Source organism: Mangifera indica, chromosome 11, assembly GCF_011075055.1.
Source record: "Mangifera indica cultivar Alphonso chromosome 11, CATAS_Mindica_2.1, whole genome shotgun sequence".
Taxonomy (NCBI): Eukaryota; Viridiplantae; Streptophyta; class Magnoliopsida; order Sapindales; family Anacardiaceae; genus Mangifera; species Mangifera indica.
Window position 1 is genome coordinate 3,556,387 of NC_058147.1, and position 21,141 is coordinate 3,577,527.

Here is a 21,141-nt window from a genome sequence, read left to right on the forward strand (position 1 = left end):
AGTTTTTTCTTTGTTTTCAAATGTCTTTTGAAAATTCAACCATGGACAAAATCCAAGATTGTCCCACTAACTCTAAGTGGATGAGCTCAAAGGCTTCCTATACAAGTAGTGAGGTCCTTTTGATGTGGACTATCCGATTGAAGTTACGACTTAGGATCTAATCGTTGGATCAACGTGCATATAATATTAGTCATATCATTAATGATATCTTTCAACTGAACTATTGTATTGGATGTTTTTAGTTGTATTTAGTTGATTTTTAATTTTAGATTTGTATTGTTCTTCAAAAAGAACGTTTTGATTAACTATGGTGGTATAACTTGTTAGGATTATCTTTAATCTTCTTTTGTAAGGAATCATGAAAATGATGATGATCAAAAGATTGACAAAATGAAAAAAAGTAATTTCCTTTGATTTTATTTTTCTTCTAGGAGTGGTTATTGAAAGATAATTTTGTTAAGAGTTTGACAAAATGCAAGACTATAGTGAAAGGTGAAGATGAGCTTCCTCAACACCTTTCCTCCAAGGCCAAATTGTTGATGCAAAAGTTTGAACTAACAAAAAATACGTAAAACCAAATGTATAATCTTATGCAAGATTTGAACAATAATAAGATACAAGATGTAATTTTATGTAAGATATTAAGATTGTAGGTGTAATTCCATGAAAACGAGAATGCAGGATTGAACTGCAATTTTGATAAACTTATGCTTTGTATAATTAGTGTTAATCATATTACACGAAGACGAAATTAGTTTTTCTTCTTAGCTTTCATCATCTCCAGTCTACAGAATGAGTCCTTCAGGAATAAAATGGGCATCCAAAACACGAAGTGTGAGTTTTCTGTAGAAGTTCGACATTAATAGATATAAAAAGACAACAAAAACTATGCTTATATGTCGTCTCATGTATACATACTAGCTAGCTATTAACTAAGGAGCAGTTTGAGATAAAAGTAGCCCTGTTTACAAAATAAAATATTCAAGCATTGCAACTCGACTGCGAAGTCTCCCTGTTATGGGTGTGGAACCTCCAGGTAAAGAGATAGTCCTTGGCTTCACAGGACAATCTAATTACATCACAAAAGGCATTGATTGAGTTCTTCTTGCCATGGCTGCCCCATTCTATCCTTACCCAGCATGAAAACCCATTTGATGAAATCGGCACCCCTGAATCGCCAAAATGAAGGATCACCTCTCCACAGATTCTGTTGCACGAGCTGCCGGCGAATTTTCCATCACAGTTTATCATTGAATCCAGCCAGGAACATTCTGGTTGACCCACCATTTCTTTGTAAGCAGAATTCGCCATCCTCACTTTGTTGTTTGAATCCGATATGACTGCTGGGAGGACCTCCGACTCCATCGCTTCTTCAACTTCCTCAGGTTTCTTGCGGATTTGCACAGGAGGTGTCAAGCTTGAGTCTTCGCTAATGTACCCAACGCTGATGCTTGATGCAACTGGTCGAACTGGCTGAGGCGCTATAACATTGTTAATGGAAGGTCCTTCTAGTTGCAACAGAAGATTCTTCTCTTCTGGGATTTCAGCAACCACATTCAAGTCTATGACCTTCACTCCTCCGAATGATTCCAAACGGTTGTTGGGCTCATGTACAGCTGCTTTGTTGGGTACAGTAGCAACCGATGGTGTGCAAGGAAGAAGAGGAAGTGTTACCAAGTTTGGAGGTGCTGTGGTGGGATTCTCCAAGCTGCCACTAGGGGCAGTCAGATTTGAAAGGGGAACCCCATGGGCAAAGCCAGGCAGAGACAGATTTTTCGCAAGGGATGTAACATGGCTGGGCGAAGAAAGCCCAAATAAATTGGTCCTTGATCTTTTGATGGTGGGTGGCGATATGGCCGTCCTACCTCTCTTTCTGGTTCTAGTGGGCCTGGCCTGCAATTGCGGCCATAAGTTCCTCAGGTAAGGAGATTCCCTGATCTTCGGGTTCTCACTCATGGGGCTAACAGGAGCTTCCGGTTTGGGAGCTATGGGCCGGTACCTAGACATAATCTCAGCCGTTTTGGCAGTATTGGCGTAAGGGCTCAAGGTCTTAATCATGGTTGCTGGTTTTGAAAGAAGCACAACAACACCACCTAGCTCTCCAAAATGGGACTATGAGAGAAACATAAAGGAGAGTGAAAGAAAGACTATGAAGAATCCGGTGAAGGTGAGAATTGGGTGGTTTAATGTAACTGCAACAGAAGAAAAAGAAGAAAGTAGCAGTGCCAATGAGGTGAGAAGTGAGGAAGGCAATGTGTTAGTGGTTTATATTTGTAACGATCATCCAATAAGAGAAAGGCAACATGAATAAAAGAGGCACAATGAAACGACACTTGGAAGTGTTTGTTGTGGGTACGTGTTTAAGAGGATTAGAAAGAAGGACATGTGGGATTTGAGTAAGAGAGTGGGTCCATGCATGTTAACACATATCAATGGATAGAAAAAAATCTAAAAACCACCAGTATTCAGTGAATGCAAAGAGAGACTGTTGTTTGCTCCTCGCACCAATCAAAAACCCTCTCTGTTATAACGCGTGTCTGAGGTTGCCATGCGTGGATACACCTATCAGGATTGGTTTGGTCGTTCCTTGGTCAGCCTTTCAATTTTCTTTTTTCTTTTAAACTTAGATGCTTATCCGAACTGAAACATTTTTTTTTAAATTAATAAATAAAAAATTTAAAATTTAATTTTAAAATATCACCAATAAAGAATTTTATTTTATATCTCTTAATACATAAAATCAACTCTGCTATACTATGACTTTGAGTTTTGACATTCCATTTTTTACAAAGGCAAAACCACCACGCTTGTTTGCGTCGGTAATTTTTTGCTGATTTCCACGTGGCAATACCTCATCTTTCATTGCATGCAAAGGATGAGTTAGAATGTGATTGGGGGATGAGTCTTGTCTTGGCCTTCGGAGGTTAAACTTAGACAAAATAATATTGATACACGTGGCACTTGCCTTTTAAGCTTTGCTGAATGTATTCAAGTCTATGCATGCTTCGTAATATGTGTCCCTAATAGCTTTCCAGCGGTGCTTCTGCTGTTTCCCACGTCACCAGATTATGCTTAGTCAGCCAAATTTTAACTGCTTTTCTCTGTTACAGTTTATGCATGGAACAAAGAAAGGTAATAGACTTCCTGGGCCGAACATCCGGTGCTTTTAAGCTATTCTTAGCCCAACTTCTATAGCATAGGCCTTTGTATTAGAATTTTGTTGGCTTCTGATACGGATGATGCAGTACCTATTTTTACGTTCATATCAAAAAGGAACACAGGGTTTAACTGACCTCGGGATTGACCTAAGTGATAAAAATTTAAGGGTTTTTTTTATAAATATTCAGGGTTTAAATGATCTCAATATAAAGTATTATAATAAAATTTATTTTTAATTTATTTAATCCGTAGTAACAGGTCCAAGGTTTACCACGCTATAATTTATTAATATTAATTAAAAATGTAAAAATGCTTTTAGGCTAAACTTGGGATGCAAAATTGTTATTTTCCCCTAATTTATAGGGGTTTCAAAATTATCCAGCAACCAAATTAAATTGATTTTCGAATTAAAAAATAAGTTATTTAAAAACTGGTTTGGATGTCAATTCAAGAATATAGAAAAACTAATTTTTGATTTGGTTGTCAGTTTATTTAATTTTTAAAACTAGTTAACTAAACCAAATAGGTTTTTAAAAAATTAAATAAAATATTTTCAAAAAATTAAAAAATAAAATAAAATATGATAATTCTGAATGTATTTCTGAGCCCAACTTCCTTCATTTTAGAATTTTGTTGGCTCATGATAGAGATGTTGCAATGTCTATTTGTATGTTCTTATCAGAAAGGAATATAGGGTTTAACCGACTGTACGATTGATCGAAGTGGTAAAGAGTTAAAAGTTTTTTTTTTTAAATTTTCAGAGTTCAAATTATTTTAATATGAAGTATCATAATAATATTTACTTTTAGTCTATCTAATTTATAGTTACAGGTCTAGATAATTATGAATCTCCAAAATTTATTGAAAAAGTTCTCTATTTTAACTATCTCTGTATATATAAATAAATATATATATATATATAAATATATATATATATATTTATTTATTTATATTTATATATATATATATAAACTATTTTATATCGGGTCATTGGTTTTTTTAAATTGGATTTAACTTGAAGGGAAAAATATTATTAATATTAATTAAGAATGTAAAAATGTTTTTAGGATAAACTTGGAATGCAAAATTGTTATTTACTCCTAATTTATAAGGGTGTTCAAAATTATTTGATAACTGAATTGAATCAATTTTTAAATCAAAAATCAAACAAAAAATAAATTATTTAAAAACTGGTTTTGATACCAATTCAAGAACATAGAAAAATCAATTTTCAATTCGATTATTAGTTTAACTAATTTTTAAAACCATTTAACTGAACTAACTAAACTTTTAAAAAATTGAATAAAATATTTTTAAAAATTTGAAAAAATAATAAAATATGATAATTCTTTGAAATTTGGTTTAAAACCGATTAATTAAAAATTTAGTTTGATTAATTGATATTTTAGATTTGATTTAAAATTGGTTCGATTTTGATTCATAATTTTTTTAAACTAAAAATTTGATTTAATTTAAAAAATTGACAAACTAGTTTGATTAATCACTATGATTAATTTAAATGGTTTTATTGGGTTAAATAAGTATCTATGCATTCCCTGTTTGGGAAAATGTTAAGAGTAATACTATGTGTATTTATTTTGGATACACAAATATGTATACACTCATATGTGTCATTATATGATTGATTATTATTTTAATCTTAATTCAAAATAATCCAATCATATGATGATACATATAAATATGTATATATTTATATACTCAAAATAGGTACACATAGTTTTATTGAAATGTAAATCAGTGGTCGGACGTTTAACACAAACTGTACTTGTCTTCAAATCAAACTTACATTACATTACACTGCTATTTGTCAAACGCTTAAAATGGCCCAACTGATTCAACCAATTTTACCTCGTTTGAATCGCCCAAACAATATTATCTTCTTCCCCATCTTCCTCTTTTTCAATCCCACCCATCATCATCTCCCTGTTAGAGCCTTTTTTTGGGAAATTTTCAGGTTTGTCTCTTCTCATTTCAAGTTCTCTAAATTTTTCTTATTTGTTTGATTGTATTTAATGTTTCAATATTTTTTGATAATTGTTTTATAAATTTTAAATGCTCCCTTAAACTCCAGCCGGTTTGATGGTTAAACGTGTAAAATTTCCTTGAAAGTTTTGTGTTTGATGGACGAACATGCAAATTAAATTCTCTACATCCACACAATTTTGTTCGTTGGACAATTGTAGGTGTAAATTATTAAGGAATGCCAAATGACTGGGGAGGAGCATGAGCTTGTATGTTTTTAATTGTATTAGAATCAAAGGAAAAGAATAAAAAACATGTTTAAATTTTCTTGATTGTTTGATGGGATATTTTTTCTAATTTTCTTGGGAAAAGGCCTGAAGGATTACTTGGCTAACGACAACCAGGGCCTTACTGCAGTTCTCGTATCATTAACGATATGATTTTTGGTATGCACAATGTAATATAATACATTCGGTTAATATTAACTGATAAGATATTAAATGTTACAAAATTTTGTTGCTGATAACAGTGATGCTGTAAGCATCAGATCAATCCTTTGATAACAATGTTTTATTAGGTTGTTGCTTAAACATTGAGAGATATGAGCTTTATAACGTTGAAGCATTAACTTATAGCATGCCATGATACTAAATTCTGTGTTACAGTTTTTGTTGTTACAAAGTTTTGTTATTTCACGTTACAACTTCTAAGTTATTTTATGTGTTATATAGCAAAGAACATATCTCTGTGTCACAGTCTGAATATAGTTGTAGACATAAAAGTTTTTCAGTTTCATAAACTATCCCCTAAATAAGATATCCTTGAAAAAGATCTGTATGGTTTGCATTTTTGCTAGTGTTTTACATATTATTGATCAATTTGTTTAAGTACGTGAAGCATATGAGATCATCTGTATATCAAGTGAGCTCCAATCTTGTCCATGAGGAAACTTTTTCTTCTATTGTCCTTTCTACAAATCTTGTCCATGAGGAAACTTTTTCTTCCTGCTTTTTATTTTTTTAGTTGCAGCTTTAAAAGATGTTCAATAATCGTCGTGCGGTAGATTCTTCAGAAAGATTTGATGAGTTCTTGGACTACGAGGGTGGAACTGAAGTTTGTTTAAAGAGAAATAAGGCAAAAGATTTGAAGAAAGTGAAATGCCAGCTCGTTGAATACAGTTCTTTGCCAGGGTATTTGAGGGACAACGAGTACATTGTGGGTTACTACCGAGCGGAATGGCCTTTGAAACAGATCTTCTTCAGCATATTCTCCATCCATAATGAGACTCTTAATGTGTGGACGTAATTATTTTAACTCCATAACTTTCAATTTTTTTAATCTAAATATTTTTCTCCTTTTTTTTCAAAGTATAATTATCGATAAAGACTAATGACATGGTTTTTGAGTAAATTTAATTATCTTTTTGCATAGTGGCAATGTTGTTGCATGGATGATTTTTCATACATTACAGGTATATAGTCAGTTTGTAATGTCCCTCGGGTGTTTGGTACTCCTTAGGATTCTGTGATTCTACATTAGATGGACAACTAAAATGAATCAGCTGAATTTGGTTACTAAAACTGTCTCTATTTTCAGTTGTTCATAATAAGCGGTGTATTTTATTCATAAAAATTGTGAAATAGTGTCCTTTTGTTTTGCATCCAAAAGCTCTCTAAATGATCAGTTTGCCTCTTTATGTGATGTACGTCTGTCTTGTCTGCATTTTTGTGAGACATGCAGTATTTCATCTTTGATTGTTGACATTTTGAGGGAAAGAACAATAAATGGAGAATAATCCAGTCTAATTTTTTGCTTTGAAATTATTGACTTTTGTTCCAGGCATTTGATAGGATTCTTCCTTTTTCTCTTTCTGACCATATACACAGCAATGAGTGTCCCAGGGGTTGTGGATTTAAATGCACTTCAACAATTGCCTCACATGCTTCGAGGAGCTGATTGGCCCAAGATTCAAGAATTCTTGAGTTGTTTTCCTTCCATGCCCAACATACCTGACCATCGTAGATTAAAAGATGTCTTCAAGGTGTCTTTGCCTTCAATGGGTTTTATCAAATCACTCTCAGGTTGGTATTACTGAAAACTTCTCACCAACTGCTTACCTAAGCATTTTCCTTGCATATATTAAATAGGTGACTATTAACAGCATAGTTTTACCGCATCATCAGCTGGGAATTAAGTTAATCAAAGTTGTTCTGCCTGTTTGTTCCCCTTTGGTTTAGTAGAGAATTTATTCCCCAGCCAAAATAAGTAATTTGGATGGATGATGGTATCTCTAAGGAAAACTACTTAAATTTCAACCTTTTTGCACATCATCATGGTAGAACCACATTCTACAGATTTTCTATGCGCATAGAATGTGATTTTGGATTGAGAATACTTCTCTTGTTTGACATTTACAGTTGTTTCGAAAGCATCAACTCTTAAAACCTTTGCTTGACAATTGGTTGATTGCAGCATGTGTAAAAGATGATGTGTTGAACATGGTAGTTCCCGGAATGGTTCATGAAATCACAAGATGGCCCTTTTACACCTTCTTGGGTGGAGCCATGTTCTGTTTGTTAGTCAGCAGTGTGTGCCATCTCCTTTGTTGCCACTCAGAGCGCCTTTCCTACATAATGCTTAGACTTGACTATGCTGGAATTGCTGCTCTCATCTCAACCTCTTTCTACCCTCCCATCTACTACACTTTCTTGTGCAATCCTTTCTTCTGTAACCTCTATCTGGGTTTCATTACAGTGTTCTGTTTGGCCACCATTATGATCTCTCTCCTTCCAGTGTTCCAGGAGCCCAAGTTTCGGAGATTCCGTGTCTCCCTCTTCTTTGGAATGGGCTTTTCAGGGATTGCACCACTACTACATAAGCTAATATTGTTCTGGGGTCAATCAGAGGCCCTCCTAACCTCTGGTTATGAGATATTGATGGGAATTTTCTATGGGCTTGGGGCCTTGATTTATGTGACAAGGATTCCAGAGAGATGGAAGCCTGGCAAATTTGATATCGCTGGGCATAGTCACCAACTCTTTCATGTGTTGGTCGTGGCAGGGGCTTATACACATTACCGTGCCGGGCTAGTCTACCTCAGGTGGCGGGACTTGGAAGGTTGTAATCGGTAAATTGATTTATGTGTTTTCTTAAATTATCATCTTAATAATATGTTGAGTATAGAGTCATACTCAATGGTGAACCACTTTGAATGAAAGTATGAAGTCAAATGTTATAATTGAACCTAGAATTTCTATATTTTCCTTTTTACTGCAATAAGGTTGAATGTGAGGTCCTGAGGAATTAATGTAATGAGAAAAAAGTTGTGTTGTTACTTGCCCTTGTAAGAATCGATTTTGATATAAACGATGATGTATTACCATATGATTGAGTGTTATTTTATCTTTAATTTGCATCAACATTTTCATTTTAATGAAAACAATAATAATGAGGAGGGTTAATGACACTCAGACCTCTTGACAGATCTGAAATTGTGGCTAGTCCCAAACTAACACATGGATTGGTGAAAGATTTGGGTTTGTGCCAAGTTCATGAAAGCTTGTATATGACATTCTAAAAAATTAATATACAATTTTAAGGTTAGTTCAAAGTTCCTTTTTCTGTTCTCTTATCTACAGGAATTTTGGAATAGTATCGCTATTTTCAAATTTACAATAATGAATGCTCCTAGAAATTATGTTCTTATATCTTTCTAAAATTACATGGAACATGGAGTTGGGTGATGAGATAAAATGTAAAACCTGGGCTTAAACAGAGAACTCTGGCAAACTAAACTGGACCACAACCCAGTGTACCTGCAGAAAATGGCTGTCATGGGCAACTCATTAAAACCCTCAATAATCAATCGTACAAGTTCAAGTTCCGTCAAATATTACAGCCACAGAAAAAGACATAAAATTTGATTATGATGTGATACTCAGGGCCCCAAACTTTAGATGGTGTCCCTGATCTACAATTTTCCCTAAACATATCTCAACCACATGACAGTCTAATGGAGTACGGGGCCATTAACTTTCATAGCTGCCATTGCAGCATTTTCCTGGATGAGATGAAGCTCCAATGTTCTAGAAATTGTCAGCATAGCCCAGCTTGCAAAGACCTGATAGTAATTGAATGCATTTATGCCCTCTTGGTTGGCCTTTCTTTTTCCAGCAAAAGAGATTCATCCATTCATTCCATTCCTTGCAAAATAATAGAACTTTAATTTTGTGATTTGATAATTTTAAATTAGGTATAAAATAATATCTATTTATATGGCAAAGACAATAACAAAACAGGCTTGCCCTGAAAATAGTTGATGAGGAAGCATGAGAGTGTTTAGTTTAATGTGACAGCAACTCATGTTAATAAAACACTATGCTTAGCCATCCATGTCCAACGGCACAAGTGATATTAATTTTGTTAATTACTGGTAATTAAATTAAATTAAACTGTCATTCTGGGTTGAAGAAGTAGCATGTTTTTGGGTGGACGTGGTGAAGCAGGTAGGGAGATCCTTATCAATGGGATTACATATAGATTGAAGATCAGAAGGTCGTCAGCAGATCAAAACTGATTTAACAAAGTACAGATGAACAATGGCGGCACTTTTCCTGGGAAGCAGTAACTTTAAGAGACTGTTCAGAAGCTTCACAATTAAATGGTAAAATAATTGCTAAGGAAATAAAGATAAAAAATAAACTTATTCATTTCGCAATCACTCGAGAGCAATCAAATTAATGTTATACAGACATACCACTTTGTGGAGGAATCAATGCACCGGCCAGTTTGAAAGCATGTTGATTTTTTTTTCCTTTGCAAGGCAAAAGCAAAGATGAAAGATTTGACTTTGATATTATGTTGACAGGGACTTGGGGTTTGTTTGTTTAGCCAATAAAGTAGATGCTTCTTCGAGAATCTCTGGAGGGATTTTGTATTTTGAGATGGCTGTGTGTGTTTCCAGCATCAAATTAAAAAGGGCATCTGGCTGGCTTGACCTTTGCTTTCGAGAGGGACCGTGTTAGCAAAATTCAAGCTTGCGGGCTGCCAAACCCCATACGGTAACAGTTATAACTTATGAGCATACAGTAAAATATCATCTATTTTAGATATATAATTTACCATAATTTTGATTTTATATTTTATAATCATAAAAACTTTTTGATAACAAAATTTATAAACTATTTAATTAGTTAAATTCTTTTATTTTTAATCAACATAAAATATATAAATAAAATGACATTTCCTTTATATTTTATGATATGAGATTTGCCTCGAATAGAATTTACTGTTTCTGAAGAGCAAACAATGGCCAGTAAGAAATGAGCATTATTGGTAGGTCCCTAGAACAGCTATGGTGAATGTACTAGGATGGATGAAATTAATCTGTCTTAAATTGGGAAAGGCTTCTGTCTGAGCAGATTGCAGAAATTATCAGTCCTACATATTAAATAATCATCATACATCATTTGTGTGTGTGTGTGTGTGTGTGTTTTTTAAATTAACGTTTTTCAGGCAAAGCTGCTAACTCATACTTTGATATTTACTATATATACATATATGATTCAATCATATATGTATGTGGGGCTTAAATTATTTGAGTCAATACATTAGTGTCAACCACACAAGGATCTGTCTTAATGGACGCCATTGAAGACTGGTCTCTAGAATAAGACCATTCAACAACAGAGTCAAAATTGAAGATTGGAATTATTTTGTGTTTTTTCAGTCATTTTTCTAAGAATCAAGTAGCTGAGAAGACATATAGAGATTGCTTCTGATATTATGCTGTAGATAGTTTTATGTGGTAAATGGGGTCGTGCTGCAGGGACTATCATTTACTGCTTTCGCAGTTTCAATTCAACTTTACAAAATGTCTATGTTAAAATTAGGGACCCATCAACTACCATTAATGGTTATTGTTGTACTGTTCAACCCAGCTGCACAAGACGACCAAAGAAAAAGCTATATGTCATTTCATTTATTTGCATTACCGACTTCCCAAGTTATAGTAAATTCAGAGTAAAAGGTATATATATTGCTAAACAGTGCGATGGTTTGCAGTTTACCACTGTCACTGTGTGTGCTGTTTGACAAGGATGAGTTAAGACCATAAGAAGGACTATTTTATTCCTGTAGTGTTCGATTGTCTACTACTAACTAGAGAAGGAAGAAACGAATAGAAGTCTGAAAACAGAAGCGATATGAGAGGAAATGGTGAAAGTATAAACACAACTTTCATCGAAAGGACACTGCTCTCACTGTAGTACAAGCTGCGGATTACTACTTATTGTCCTAACAATGGAAAAGATTGCAAATATAAAAGAGCAAGAATTCAAATCCTAATTATTTTGAAATTAAACTTTTCAATAATATTGAAAAAACTATGAAACCATGCCTGTGTTCCTGTTACCAATATATGGCTATTACTGTTTTCTCTCTTTTTCTTTGTCTCTCTCCCTTGCTTACATTACACACAAAGCCAACTGGCGATTTTGGTTGGATCACATATTAATAAATTAAAAGGGCAAAAAGATAGAGCAAAGGACAAAACTAGTCTAGGACTTTACTGTGATTCGTTTGTGTTTTTCTTGCTCCACTCCTTTTCTACTTAAATAGACAAGACCATGCATGAGAGTGTGTGTGTGTGTGTGTGTGTGTGTGTGCGCGCAAACTCATATATACATTTTTATCTACCTTAGATTTAAGTAGCATTGATTTTTTGTTTGATTTGAGATAGTGGTGAGTTAGAGAATATGAATCTATCATCTTCACAGTTTAGTAGTGGGTGTGAATCTGGTTGGACTTTGTACTTAGATCAATCCTCTCGTGAATGTTATAGTTTTGGTGGGAATGTTGATGAAGTGTTTGCTCAAACAGGAGCACGAGTTGAACATGATGATGATGAAGAAGAAGACTTATCCATGGTTTCTGATGCATCTTCCGTGCTTCGTCATTGCTGTGAAGATGAAGATTGCTTTGATGAAAATGGTTGTTCCTATTCTCCTCCTTCAGCTTCTGAACTCGCCCAGGAGAGCAAAAAGAAAAACAAGATCAAACAACATGGTAGAATTCAACAACATTCATGTCTTGATGATACTGCTAGCTCCCCGTTTCCCAAGGCAAGTTCCAAAAAGTTACTAATCATTTTTTTACTAATGTATTCATTGTATTTTTATTGCAAATAAATTGTAATTAGTGAAAGTCATTTCATGTTATTTGTATAGAAGAATATCACTGTTTCCAAGAATGAAGGTTCACAAGGCTTCTCAGCAACACATTTCAAGGTACAATAGCAGTCTTCTTTTTTTAGTTAATCGATATAGCTTGTAATCAATCTTATCATGAAGGGATGAAACTTCACTTGCAGGGAAAATCAACATTCAAAGAGCATTTTGATTTCTTCAAGTCCCCTTTGGCTGAAAAGCCAGCTTCAGGAAAAAGGGGTTAGCAGCTTTAATACTGCACTTTTTAATAACAAGTAGTAGTTGTTTTTTGAAGTTTTGAAAATGACTGCATTACTTAAAACTGCAGTGCATGACCTCTTGGCAGTCAGTTTTCAGGAAAGAAAGTGGGAAAATGATAAGGGGCAATTATAAAATGTTGTTTTGTCTCTGCTGCTACAATTGCTCTGAGATAGAGAATTTGGGAAGCATGTAAAAAGATAAAACATTAGATCTCAAAGGGATCTTGTACCTTCCTTCTTCCTTTTTCCTTCTATTTCCATTCTACTCCTTTTCATGTGTTACTGTCAATGTTGAAACATGAAAAATAAATTTATCTTTTTTTTTTTGGTAAGTAAGATTGAATAAATTTATCATTGATGTCTCAGTACATATGCAAATATTTTCCATTTGTGTTGAGACTTTACTCACCTGTTTGAAATCTCAAACTTTTGTCACTCAATCGAAACTGGTTTGAAAATGCTATATTGCAGAAACAATAGACATCAATCTTTATCTGTAAAGTTGATAAGATAAATGCAGATTTAGAAATGAGAAAAAAGAGGCAGCTTTGAAAACCAAATGCAGAGAGGAAGAGACTATTTTTTTCCACATACGTAATTGTCAGGCTAGAGTAAAACGTGGGGTTGGTGAAATTGGTAGTCCATGGGCATGTAGACTCAGAAGAGACAATTTTCCTGATGGATGAAACCAAAAGGTAAAGCTTCATTTTCCACCAAAAGCCGCACAACACCACCACCCTTTGATAGGTACCTTGTAAGAATGTGATCCACACGTAACTACTGGTGCAACTATTTATTTTGTTTCCTTCAGTATCTTTTATAGCACGCTTTCCCATCCTCAAAATTAGCACCCATTTCTTCGAAAAGGACAATAACGCAATCTATTATTTTTTAAAGCTAAATGTCCAAGTTGTTGATGATTACCCAATGACTAATCAAGATCGGTAATATGGTCTTTCTTTCCCAGTTCTCATGGCCAATTAAAAGCACTGGGGAAAATCGTTTCTTAATTTGATTTGAAAATTGAGCATATGGATTACCTCATCACTGCAGGGGCTGTTGATTTTCCACCCTATGTTGAAATTGGTAGGTTAGAAACTGAACACGTCTTGTTTGTTAGACATCACGAGCGACAGTTGTACTGAAAGCTATGATCAGATAGGCAGATCTCTATGGCCTACTCCGTTTAATCAGGATCCAGGATCCTTGTCCCATTACATTTACACATATATGGTAAAATAGAACCAATGAGAATTGACAGTAAATAAGATTAAGATTTAGATGGGTTTTGACTTCAAGATAATTTAAAAAGTAAAATATGTGAAATTCTTAAAAGATATAATTTGAATTCAAAATGACCCTTAATTATCCGATACAATAATAGTAAAGTCTATTATTATAGCTAAAATTTAACTTGTTTAATACTATTAATTTGATCCAAAACAAGAATTTAATTTAAATAAGACTTTTTACAAAAAAATAAAATATGACAAGCTTTGAATATAAATATTTTTTTAATAATAAAAAAAGGTACCCGAATCGATTCATTTACATTGGGACTTGACCAATAAGGCGAAAAAGATAAAATCATCTAATTATGGACCCACATTAATTAATCAAACTAATCAATTCAAAAAGTCTCGTTATGCTCTAACACTAGAGAATCTCCAACACAATGTTTTCTCTTAAAAATATATAGAGATTTCACAATTTTTGCCAACTAAGTTACCCGCCGGAGCTTTGAACATAAATGTTGCAAGAATGAATGACCAGCAAATAGTCGTACCAGCTATTTTACTCGAATTTCAAGAATACAAAAAGACGCAGTACAACTCTCTTCGTATGAAACTATTGAACATTAACTGAAAACTTGTAAAAAAATAATTAATTTTACTGCCCAGTTAATCAATTCACGAAACTACGATTTGAAAAAATATAAAAGAACACAAAAATGCTACTTTCACAGGTTAACAAAACAATTTTTTTTCTTTAGGAATACAATACACCATATGCTGCAGAAAACCCCGCCCAGCCACCCTCACATTCTCTTTTTGTTCTTTATATCTGTTTTCCTCTCTACCCCTCTAACATCTGTGGAAGTTATACGTGCCGTCAACACATTAGTGATCAATTGCAAGTTTGTGCAATTGAACTCTCCCTAACTGAAAACAATTATGTCCCAAAAATATGTCTGTGAATAGGGGCATCAAAAGTTTTAACTACTTCCATCCAGGGTTTGTCTAGGATCAATATGGAACTTTTCGAAAGGTGATCTATAAAGAAAACAGGATCTCTGAAAGCAAAAAATTCAAAATTCTTTCTACCGTTGAGTTTAGCCTCGGTTTGACAATCTCTCAACTTCCGTTTCAGTCTCCCACTAATGGGAGTATTAGCCAACTTTCTCAGAGCAGACCCCCGATCATTTACCGGGTTACTGTCCTCGTCTTGATTTTCTGGCATCCCAAAGTCGATCAAGCACATTGCCCTGAACCAAAAACAAACATTCAAAATATTAGAAAAATGTGAAAAAGAAGGGTCACAGAATGCTGGAAAATTGGCTAAATATTATACTAGGTCTCACTACTATGTCCACAGTTCAAAAACCAAGATCCTTATGGAAAGTCCAAAGGGGTGAGGTAATAAACCAACAATGTGTGTAAATATCATACCGAGAGCAAAACTTAATCTAGGGCATGCCCTTTTAAATGATAATCTCAAATCCATAACAACAGCATAGAGAAATGACCAAGTGAATCCTACAACTCAAATCCAACTTCTAATGTTCTTCTGATAAACCCAGCTTTGCATATTGACAAATAAATAAACCAAAGAACACCTAACTACCTAACTACCTAAATAAAGCAGAAATTTGCTCAAGACCTTAGGAAAACGTCCCTTAATTTCTAAAACATCTTTCTAATCTCACTATAATGAAGAAAGAGAGAGTATCACCTGGCACTATAAATGATAAAAGAGGATGAACTTGGTGAGGGTGAAAATGAGAGCCCAATAACCTCCCCAGGGCATTCTCGGTATCTCTTAGGCAGGACAAATGTACGTCGCATTGACCATTCTCCCAATTGCTTAAACTCCACATCAAATGAATAAACTTGGTTTGAAGAGGTTACAATTATAAGCAAATTGTCATTCCGAGGAGAAAAACCACCTGCAGCAACAGAAGCGCCATCCAATCTTGAGATGTACCAGTGTTGCCTGTTCCACCAAACCAAAATAAATTGAATACACAAGAAATCAAAATAAAATTGAAAAAGCTACACATGATGCACAACTAAATTTAGAAATTCATTGACGACTTCAAACAGACAAAAATGAAACGAGAATTTCTCAGCCTCCTTCCACACTGCTCCCTCACACAATCACATAAATTTTCGGCAGTAAAACTTAGGTGAAAAAGATATTAATCATGTCCAACAAGATATAGCATAACATTAAAAACCTAATACTGCTTCACAAGTTTTCACTTAATTAAAGAGGTCATCTAAGCAGGTCATCCACTGTGAAAGATCAAATTGAACCGTCCAAACATTTAGTTGTAACTTTCCTAGTCACAAGAATTAAAGGATATATATTTCATCAGAAACATTTAGTTGTAACTTTGGTTTATGTGTCAGAATAAGCATAAAAATATGCCATAGATTCATGAGTGTATCACTATAGTTGTCTAGAACACAGGGTGAGTAAAGAGACACTTGAAGAAACCTTTGTATCATGAGATTAAATATATACACATCGCCAAAACAGTTTACAGCAGCTAGCCATCGGCCATCATAACTAGAAAACATCTTTGTTATAGGAGGCTCTTTTGGTGGTAATTTATCATCATTCTTCTCACGGCAAGGTGTGAAAGTGTGCACTAGCTCTGAACTTCCCACATTGACAACCTGTAGCACCAAAAAGAAGAATAAATTTAAAAAAAAAACCCAGGTAGCTAATAGATCCAGGATCTGGTCAAATTAATATTGTGAAACTTTCAGGCTATAATCAAATGGTAAATCGTTCTTCCACAAGTCAACTATAAAGAAATTAAACGTTGACACCACCCAAGACTTGAAAGAGGAAAAGTTAAGCCTCTTCCACCCTTCTCAAACAAGGCTCAGAATCCAAACAATTCTTAGGTAAAATAACTTCAGCAACAAGAAATACCATCTGAACATTAAACAAATCCAAGAAATTCACACCAAGATTACAAACTTAGACAACTGGATGGTCAAACAGTCCAATCAAGCGAAATTATGCCATTCTGTATTTATCTGCAGGTGATTTTGTCCAGCTATAAACCTTAATAGTATTCATCCACGTGCCAAGACATACAATATTTTTTTCATAAAAGAATAAAATCGAGTGGCCAGTCTGAGAAACAAGTTGAATACGTAAAAGAGAGAGAGAGACAGAGAGAGAGGGAGAGAGATAGCCACCAACTTACAACCAATGGAAATCAGAATACACATGAATGCAGAAAGGGAAAACTTACGTATATCTTTCTATCATGCCCTGCAAGTATCAACTGCGAACAATCAGAAGTAAAAACCATGGAATGTGCAAATGGTAGTTTATGGGGAAGTTGCCTTTTCTTGATAGACCACGCACTTTTGCCAACTTCTGGCCTCTTCAATTCAAAAAGGTTCGGTTTAACATGATCAGAATATGCAAAAAGGAACCCTGAATTAGAAATGGTGCTGCATATAATCTTCTGGGATGCCTTACTCTTAACCCGGGCCAATAAATCTGTTGTTGCATGGCCACCAGATGTGCCAGAATTCTTATTGCTCCTTAGACGAACTGATAGAATATCAATCCAATAAGAAGACTGGACTAGGAGCAAAGAAGTGTCATCAAATATTGTATTATGCACCAGTTGAATGGGTACTCTTTGAGGTGCAGGGCAGATATCATGCGGAGAGTACTTGGTAAACTCCTTTGCAGGGTAGGCGAAGAGCTTAGTGTCATCACCAGCTGAGATAAGCATGGGAACTCCTGACTGAGCCCATTTATGGTAACTAAAATCAATGGGCTTCTCCTTACTGCGGCTTCTTTTTATCTTTTCATCTGGAAGATGATCTACAAGTTAAAAAAGAGCAAACATCAGTTACAGCTTAAATAAATGTCAATAGAAAAAAATAATAATAAATGAACTTATGTTATATAATTTTTAACTTCTTTAAACAATGACACAGCTGAAAAAACAGGCAGGCAAAACCATAAATTTTCTTTTAAAAACTTGACACACCTTCTTTGCTATTAGGCACTACCATTGTCAAGGCCCTGACATCATGTGTATGAGCTCTTACATGACCAACGTACACCCATTTTTGCATCAGTTCTGATGAAGACTCGTCACCTATTACCTCACTTGAAAACTTATAAAGAATAACCTGCAAACAAAAATGAATTCACCTAGTTTAGATAGCACCAAATAAAACAGACCAAAACAACAATGTAACTCCAAATTTAAATAAATAATATATTTATTTACCCCAAAAATCAACTGATAGCCCCAACCCAATTCAGATGAAAAAAAGGTGTCTTGAATTTTGTGTTTTTCTTTTTGGGTGACAGAAGCCCAAAGAGATGCTAATAACACTTTAAAATAGATTATATTTATCCTAGAAAAAATAGTGTGTTAGCAGGAGAAATCAAAAAGGTAGAGAAATAACTGAATATATCTACATGTGAATGTAAAAACTAAAGGGGAATAATGACATTCAGCCTCAGTTCGAAAGCCCTTAAATAAAAAAAAGTCCCCGTAATACCACTTATTAGGAGGTATTAAATAGCAGTACACTGTAATTATTTCTTTCTCTTGCCTCATATGATAGTAATACGAAAAGAAATGCATATACAACAGCTTAATTTAACTGCATCGAATTGAAGAATGAGGCAAGTACAAAACTGATAAGCCATACCTGACCATCAGAACCAGCAGAGAACACACTCTTATTACTAGGAGCAGCTGCCAGAGCATTCACATCACCTTTGTGAAAGGAATGTGCCTGCAAAAGAGTTCCATGTTCACTGTCCCAAAACTGAACACTGCCAGCACTATCTGCACTAACAAGAGTCCCATGCCTAAAATAAAAAAATAACTTCATTAATAGAAACACAAATTTCCACTATGTAATCTTGTTCAACAGAGACAGTAACCAAATAAAATTTCCCAAAAAAAAAAAAAAAACATATAGAAGAGCTTTTATTTGTACCTCAAGAAAAGCAACGACCAAATGCAAAGATCAGGTCCACTACCCAAACCTCCAACCCCAACTGTAATTCTGTAGATCTCAATACCCAATTTTGCATTCCAGCACCTAATAAACCTGCAAAAGTCCATATCATGCATGGTTAAGCTGATACTTATGAGCCTAATGAAAATGTAAGTTCACAGCAAGGTCAAGAAAAAACAAGAACCAGAAGACAAACAGTACAGTACACCCCAGCACATATGCATGCATGTCAGTCTTGACAACAAACTTACCCGTCACTGCTTCCAGAGTACAGCATATTAGCATCAGCACTCCATGTCACGCTTAGAACACGCCCTGCAAATCATTTGATCAGGAAGTACAAAATAACAATAATGATGATAACAAAGAATGACATGACAAATATTGTCTCCCAGGTGAAGATATCTCACCACTGACCCTAGGCAACGATTTATGATATGTCAATTCATCTGAATCAGAGATCCTATATATCCTCACACAACCATCATCACAAGCAACTGCTACATGTCTATCCTCATTAATTACTGATTCTTCATGAAGCCCATCAAAGTCAGAATCATGATCACTTCCACTAGTTTCATAATCATCACTATAATTAGATTTGTCATTTAAATATCCATTTCCAACATGCTGGGAGTTTGCCTCTGCATGAATAAGCTGATTATTAGAGGGGGCAACAGCCATCTGCCAGATTGAGAACCCAATTGACTCTAGCACAAGCTGCAGATGCACATAATGCAAAACATGTTATACAATTACAGCAACATATGAACAGGGTCATTTCTCTTTAAACAATCAATCCTTCTGCTTGGATTAAGTTGATTACCAACACAACAAAATTGAAGCTTAGACAGAAACAAGAAGATATCAAAATATTTCCAACAAGTATAGAGGGAATAGTATTATATTTCTATTGCTTGTTTAAGAATCCCCTATTGATTTAGCCTAAATTTGTGGACTTAGTAATATTAAACTTTAGATTGTATGATTGTGATTCTTATCAGTTATCACTAATACATAGATAACAATTTTAGATAATATTTAACCTAAAATTGACTAAGAAGCGCAAAAGGCCACGTAGCAAATATTCAACTAGTCAACTACAGTTTCATTCTACTAAATTTCTATCATGTAGCAAATACAAATAGATAGTAATGCAAATTGTTATCATTTTGTGTTTCGGTATCACAAGGAAATTCACCTTCTGTTTCAAGTCAAAAAGATTCCATTCTGAAACCGACCCATCTATACTTGAAGAAAACAGCCGTCCACAAGGCAATCCCTTTTTACCAGCTCTACACCAAACAAGCGATGAAACTCGCGACTTAGAGTCCCCATGAATTGTCTGAATACACAAAATCAAATCAAATCAAATATCATACCAATTGTATTTCCAAATTAAGTCATAAGCAAATCAAGGTGATTTAGTTAACTGTTACCAGCTGACAGTGCCAACTAACGGTGCCTGGAGATATGCGCCAAATCTCGAGCGAGCCGTCTTCGCGAGCTGCCGCAACCTGAGAGTCGTCAGCGCTGGAGGCTAGGGCTACTACCGGTGAAGGCTTCCAGTCGATTGAACTATTCCGGTAAGCTTGACGCATTTCCACAGCTATGCGCAAAGGCCGATGAAAATCGAAACGTTATGATCTCGACGGCTACGTAACCGTGTGCAACGTTAGCTGCGGTGGAGATAGAGAAAGCATACGTGAGAGGGAGGTGAAAACAAAATAAGTGTAGTTAGGTTTTTCAGGGTTTAAGCGCCGCGATGATATCATATATGTGTCACTATGTATGAACCGGGTATGGATCACCGTTTTGTGTCCACCCGCTTTTCAAAGTGTATTATTTGAAAATAATTTTATTTTTTCAAAGTAAAATAATTTTATTTTTATTATAATTATTATTTACTTATTCATAATATCATAACACGTGATTAAATAACTTTAAAACAAATAAAAAATAAATATTATTACATATAATTACATTCCACTCAAATTTTACATGTGACAAAACAATTTAATTATCCAAACTAATTCAATTTTATTTAGTTTAAATTCAAAAGTTTTTAAAATTAATTAAAAGTGGGATGAAGAGTAAAATCTGTCAAAATTATAATATTAAAATATATCATTTTTTCAGTTGTCAAAATTCAAAAAAGTAAGAGGTTGCCAATATATATGGGCTCAGGTGGAACTTGGACCGTCAAATCTATTTAAAACCCAAATTCTAACGCGGCCCATTGTGACGTTGCTTGAGTGTAACGTTTTGGTGCCACAATACAGCCACAACTCCCAC

At 34.6% G+C, this 21,141-nt stretch overlaps 4 protein-coding genes and 1 long non-coding RNA gene across 11 annotated transcripts; 2 read left to right on the top strand and 3 right to left on the bottom strand.

Annotated features, from left to right (window-relative positions):
• Nucleotides 1-835: 835 nt before the first annotated feature.
• On the bottom strand, nt 836-2,251 carry LOC123229400. The gene has a single exon (XM_044655186.1). The coding sequence runs from the start codon at nt 2,056-2,058 to the stop codon at nt 982-984; it is 1,077 nt and encodes a 358-aa protein (XP_044511121.1). The 5' UTR covers nt 2,059-2,251; the 3' UTR covers nt 836-981.
• Nucleotides 2,252-4,958: 2,707 nt separating this feature from the next.
• LOC123229399 (heptahelical transmembrane protein 4-like) lies at nt 4,959-8,526 on the top strand. 6 transcript variants are annotated; one of them, XM_044655180.1, is made up of 4 exons: nt 4,996-5,134; nt 6,166-6,443; nt 6,982-7,223; nt 7,615-8,526. In XM_044655180.1, exons 2-4 carry the CDS (start codon nt 6,181-6,183, stop codon nt 8,271-8,273), a joined length of 1,164 nt encoding a protein of 387 aa, XP_044511115.1. In that variant the 5' UTR covers nt 4,996-5,134; nt 6,166-6,180; the 3' UTR covers nt 8,274-8,526. The 6 variants fall into 6 exon arrangements, with proteins under 6 accessions (XP_044511118.1, XP_044511115.1, XP_044511116.1 ...); XM_044655181.1 differs by having other exon boundaries at nt 5,000-5,134; nt 6,172-6,443; XM_044655179.1 differs by lacking the exon at nt 4,996-5,134 and adding an exon at nt 5,515-5,588.
• A 432-nt stretch (nt 8,527-8,958) lies between these two features.
• On the bottom strand, nt 8,959-10,176 carry LOC123228525. The gene is made up of 2 exons (XR_006504718.1): nt 9,899-10,176; nt 8,959-9,344 (listed from the first exon to the last, which is right to left on the bottom strand). It is a non-coding gene; the product is annotated as an uncharacterized LOC123228525 (long non-coding RNA).
• Nucleotides 10,177-11,500: 1,324 nt separating this feature from the next.
• On the top strand, nt 11,501-12,972 carry LOC123229144 (protein SOB FIVE-LIKE 5-like). 2 transcript variants are annotated; one of them, XM_044654756.1, is made up of 4 exons: nt 11,501-12,263; nt 12,372-12,428; nt 12,512-12,587; nt 12,676-12,972. In XM_044654756.1, the coding sequence occupies exons 1-4, from the start codon at nt 11,898-11,900 to the stop codon at nt 12,738-12,740; spliced, it is 564 nt and encodes a 187-aa protein (XP_044510691.1). In that variant the 5' UTR covers nt 11,501-11,897; the 3' UTR covers nt 12,741-12,972. The 2 variants fall into 2 exon arrangements, with proteins under 2 accessions (XP_044510691.1, XP_044510690.1); XM_044654755.1 differs by having other exon boundaries at nt 11,524-12,263; nt 12,369-12,428.
• Nucleotides 12,973-14,373: 1,401 nt separating this feature from the next.
• LOC123228572 (WD repeat-containing protein PCN) lies at nt 14,374-20,631 on the bottom strand. Its single transcript, XM_044653973.1, has 11 exons — nt 20,286-20,631; nt 20,048-20,191; nt 19,257-19,566; nt 19,098-19,161; nt 18,826-18,939; nt 18,532-18,694; nt 17,856-18,000; nt 17,100-17,686; nt 16,328-16,509; nt 15,560-15,820; nt 14,374-15,092 (listed from the first exon to the last, which is right to left on the bottom strand). The coding sequence occupies exons 1-11, from the start codon at nt 20,445-20,447 to the stop codon at nt 14,780-14,782; spliced, it is 2,445 nt and encodes an 814-aa protein (XP_044509908.1). The 5' UTR covers nt 20,448-20,631; the 3' UTR covers nt 14,374-14,779.
• Nucleotides 20,632-21,141: the final 510 nt, after the last annotated feature.

Coding starts and splice junctions, on each gene's coding strand:
- LOC123228572 (XM_044653973.1), bottom strand. CDS start 20,447: ATGCGTCAAGCTTACCGGAATAGTTCAATCGACTGGAAGCCTTCACCG. Junction 20,192..20,285: donor TTAGTTGGCACTGTCAGCTG/GTAACAGTTAAC, acceptor TTGTGTATTCAG/ACAATTCATGGGGACTCTAA. Junction 18,940..19,097: donor TACTCTGGAAGCAGTGACGG/GTAAGTTTGTTG, acceptor GGACTTTTGCAG/GTTTATTAGGTGCTGGAATG.
- LOC123229400 (XM_044655186.1), bottom strand. CDS start 2,058: ATGATTAAGACCTTGAGCCCTTACGCCAATACTGCCAAAACGGCTGAG.
- LOC123229399 (XM_044655180.1), top strand. CDS start 6,181: ATGTTCAATAATCGTCGTGCGGTAGATTCTTCAGAAAGATTTGATGAG. Junction 6,444..6,981: donor GAGACTCTTAATGTGTGGAC/GTAATTATTTTA, acceptor CTTTTGTTCCAG/GCATTTGATAGGATTCTTCC. Junction 7,224..7,614: donor TTTTATCAAATCACTCTCAG/GTTGGTATTACT, acceptor GGTTGATTGCAG/CATGTGTAAAAGATGATGTG.
- LOC123229144 (XM_044654755.1), top strand. CDS start 11,898: ATGAATCTATCATCTTCACAGTTTAGTAGTGGGTGTGAATCTGGTTGG. Junction 12,429..12,511: donor TCTCAGCAACACATTTCAAG/GTACAATAGCAG, acceptor CTTCACTTGCAG/GGAAAATCAACATTCAAAGA. Junction 12,588..12,675: donor GCCAGCTTCAGGAAAAAGGG/GTTAGCAGCTTT, acceptor TTAAAACTGCAG/TGCATGACCTCTTGGCAGTC.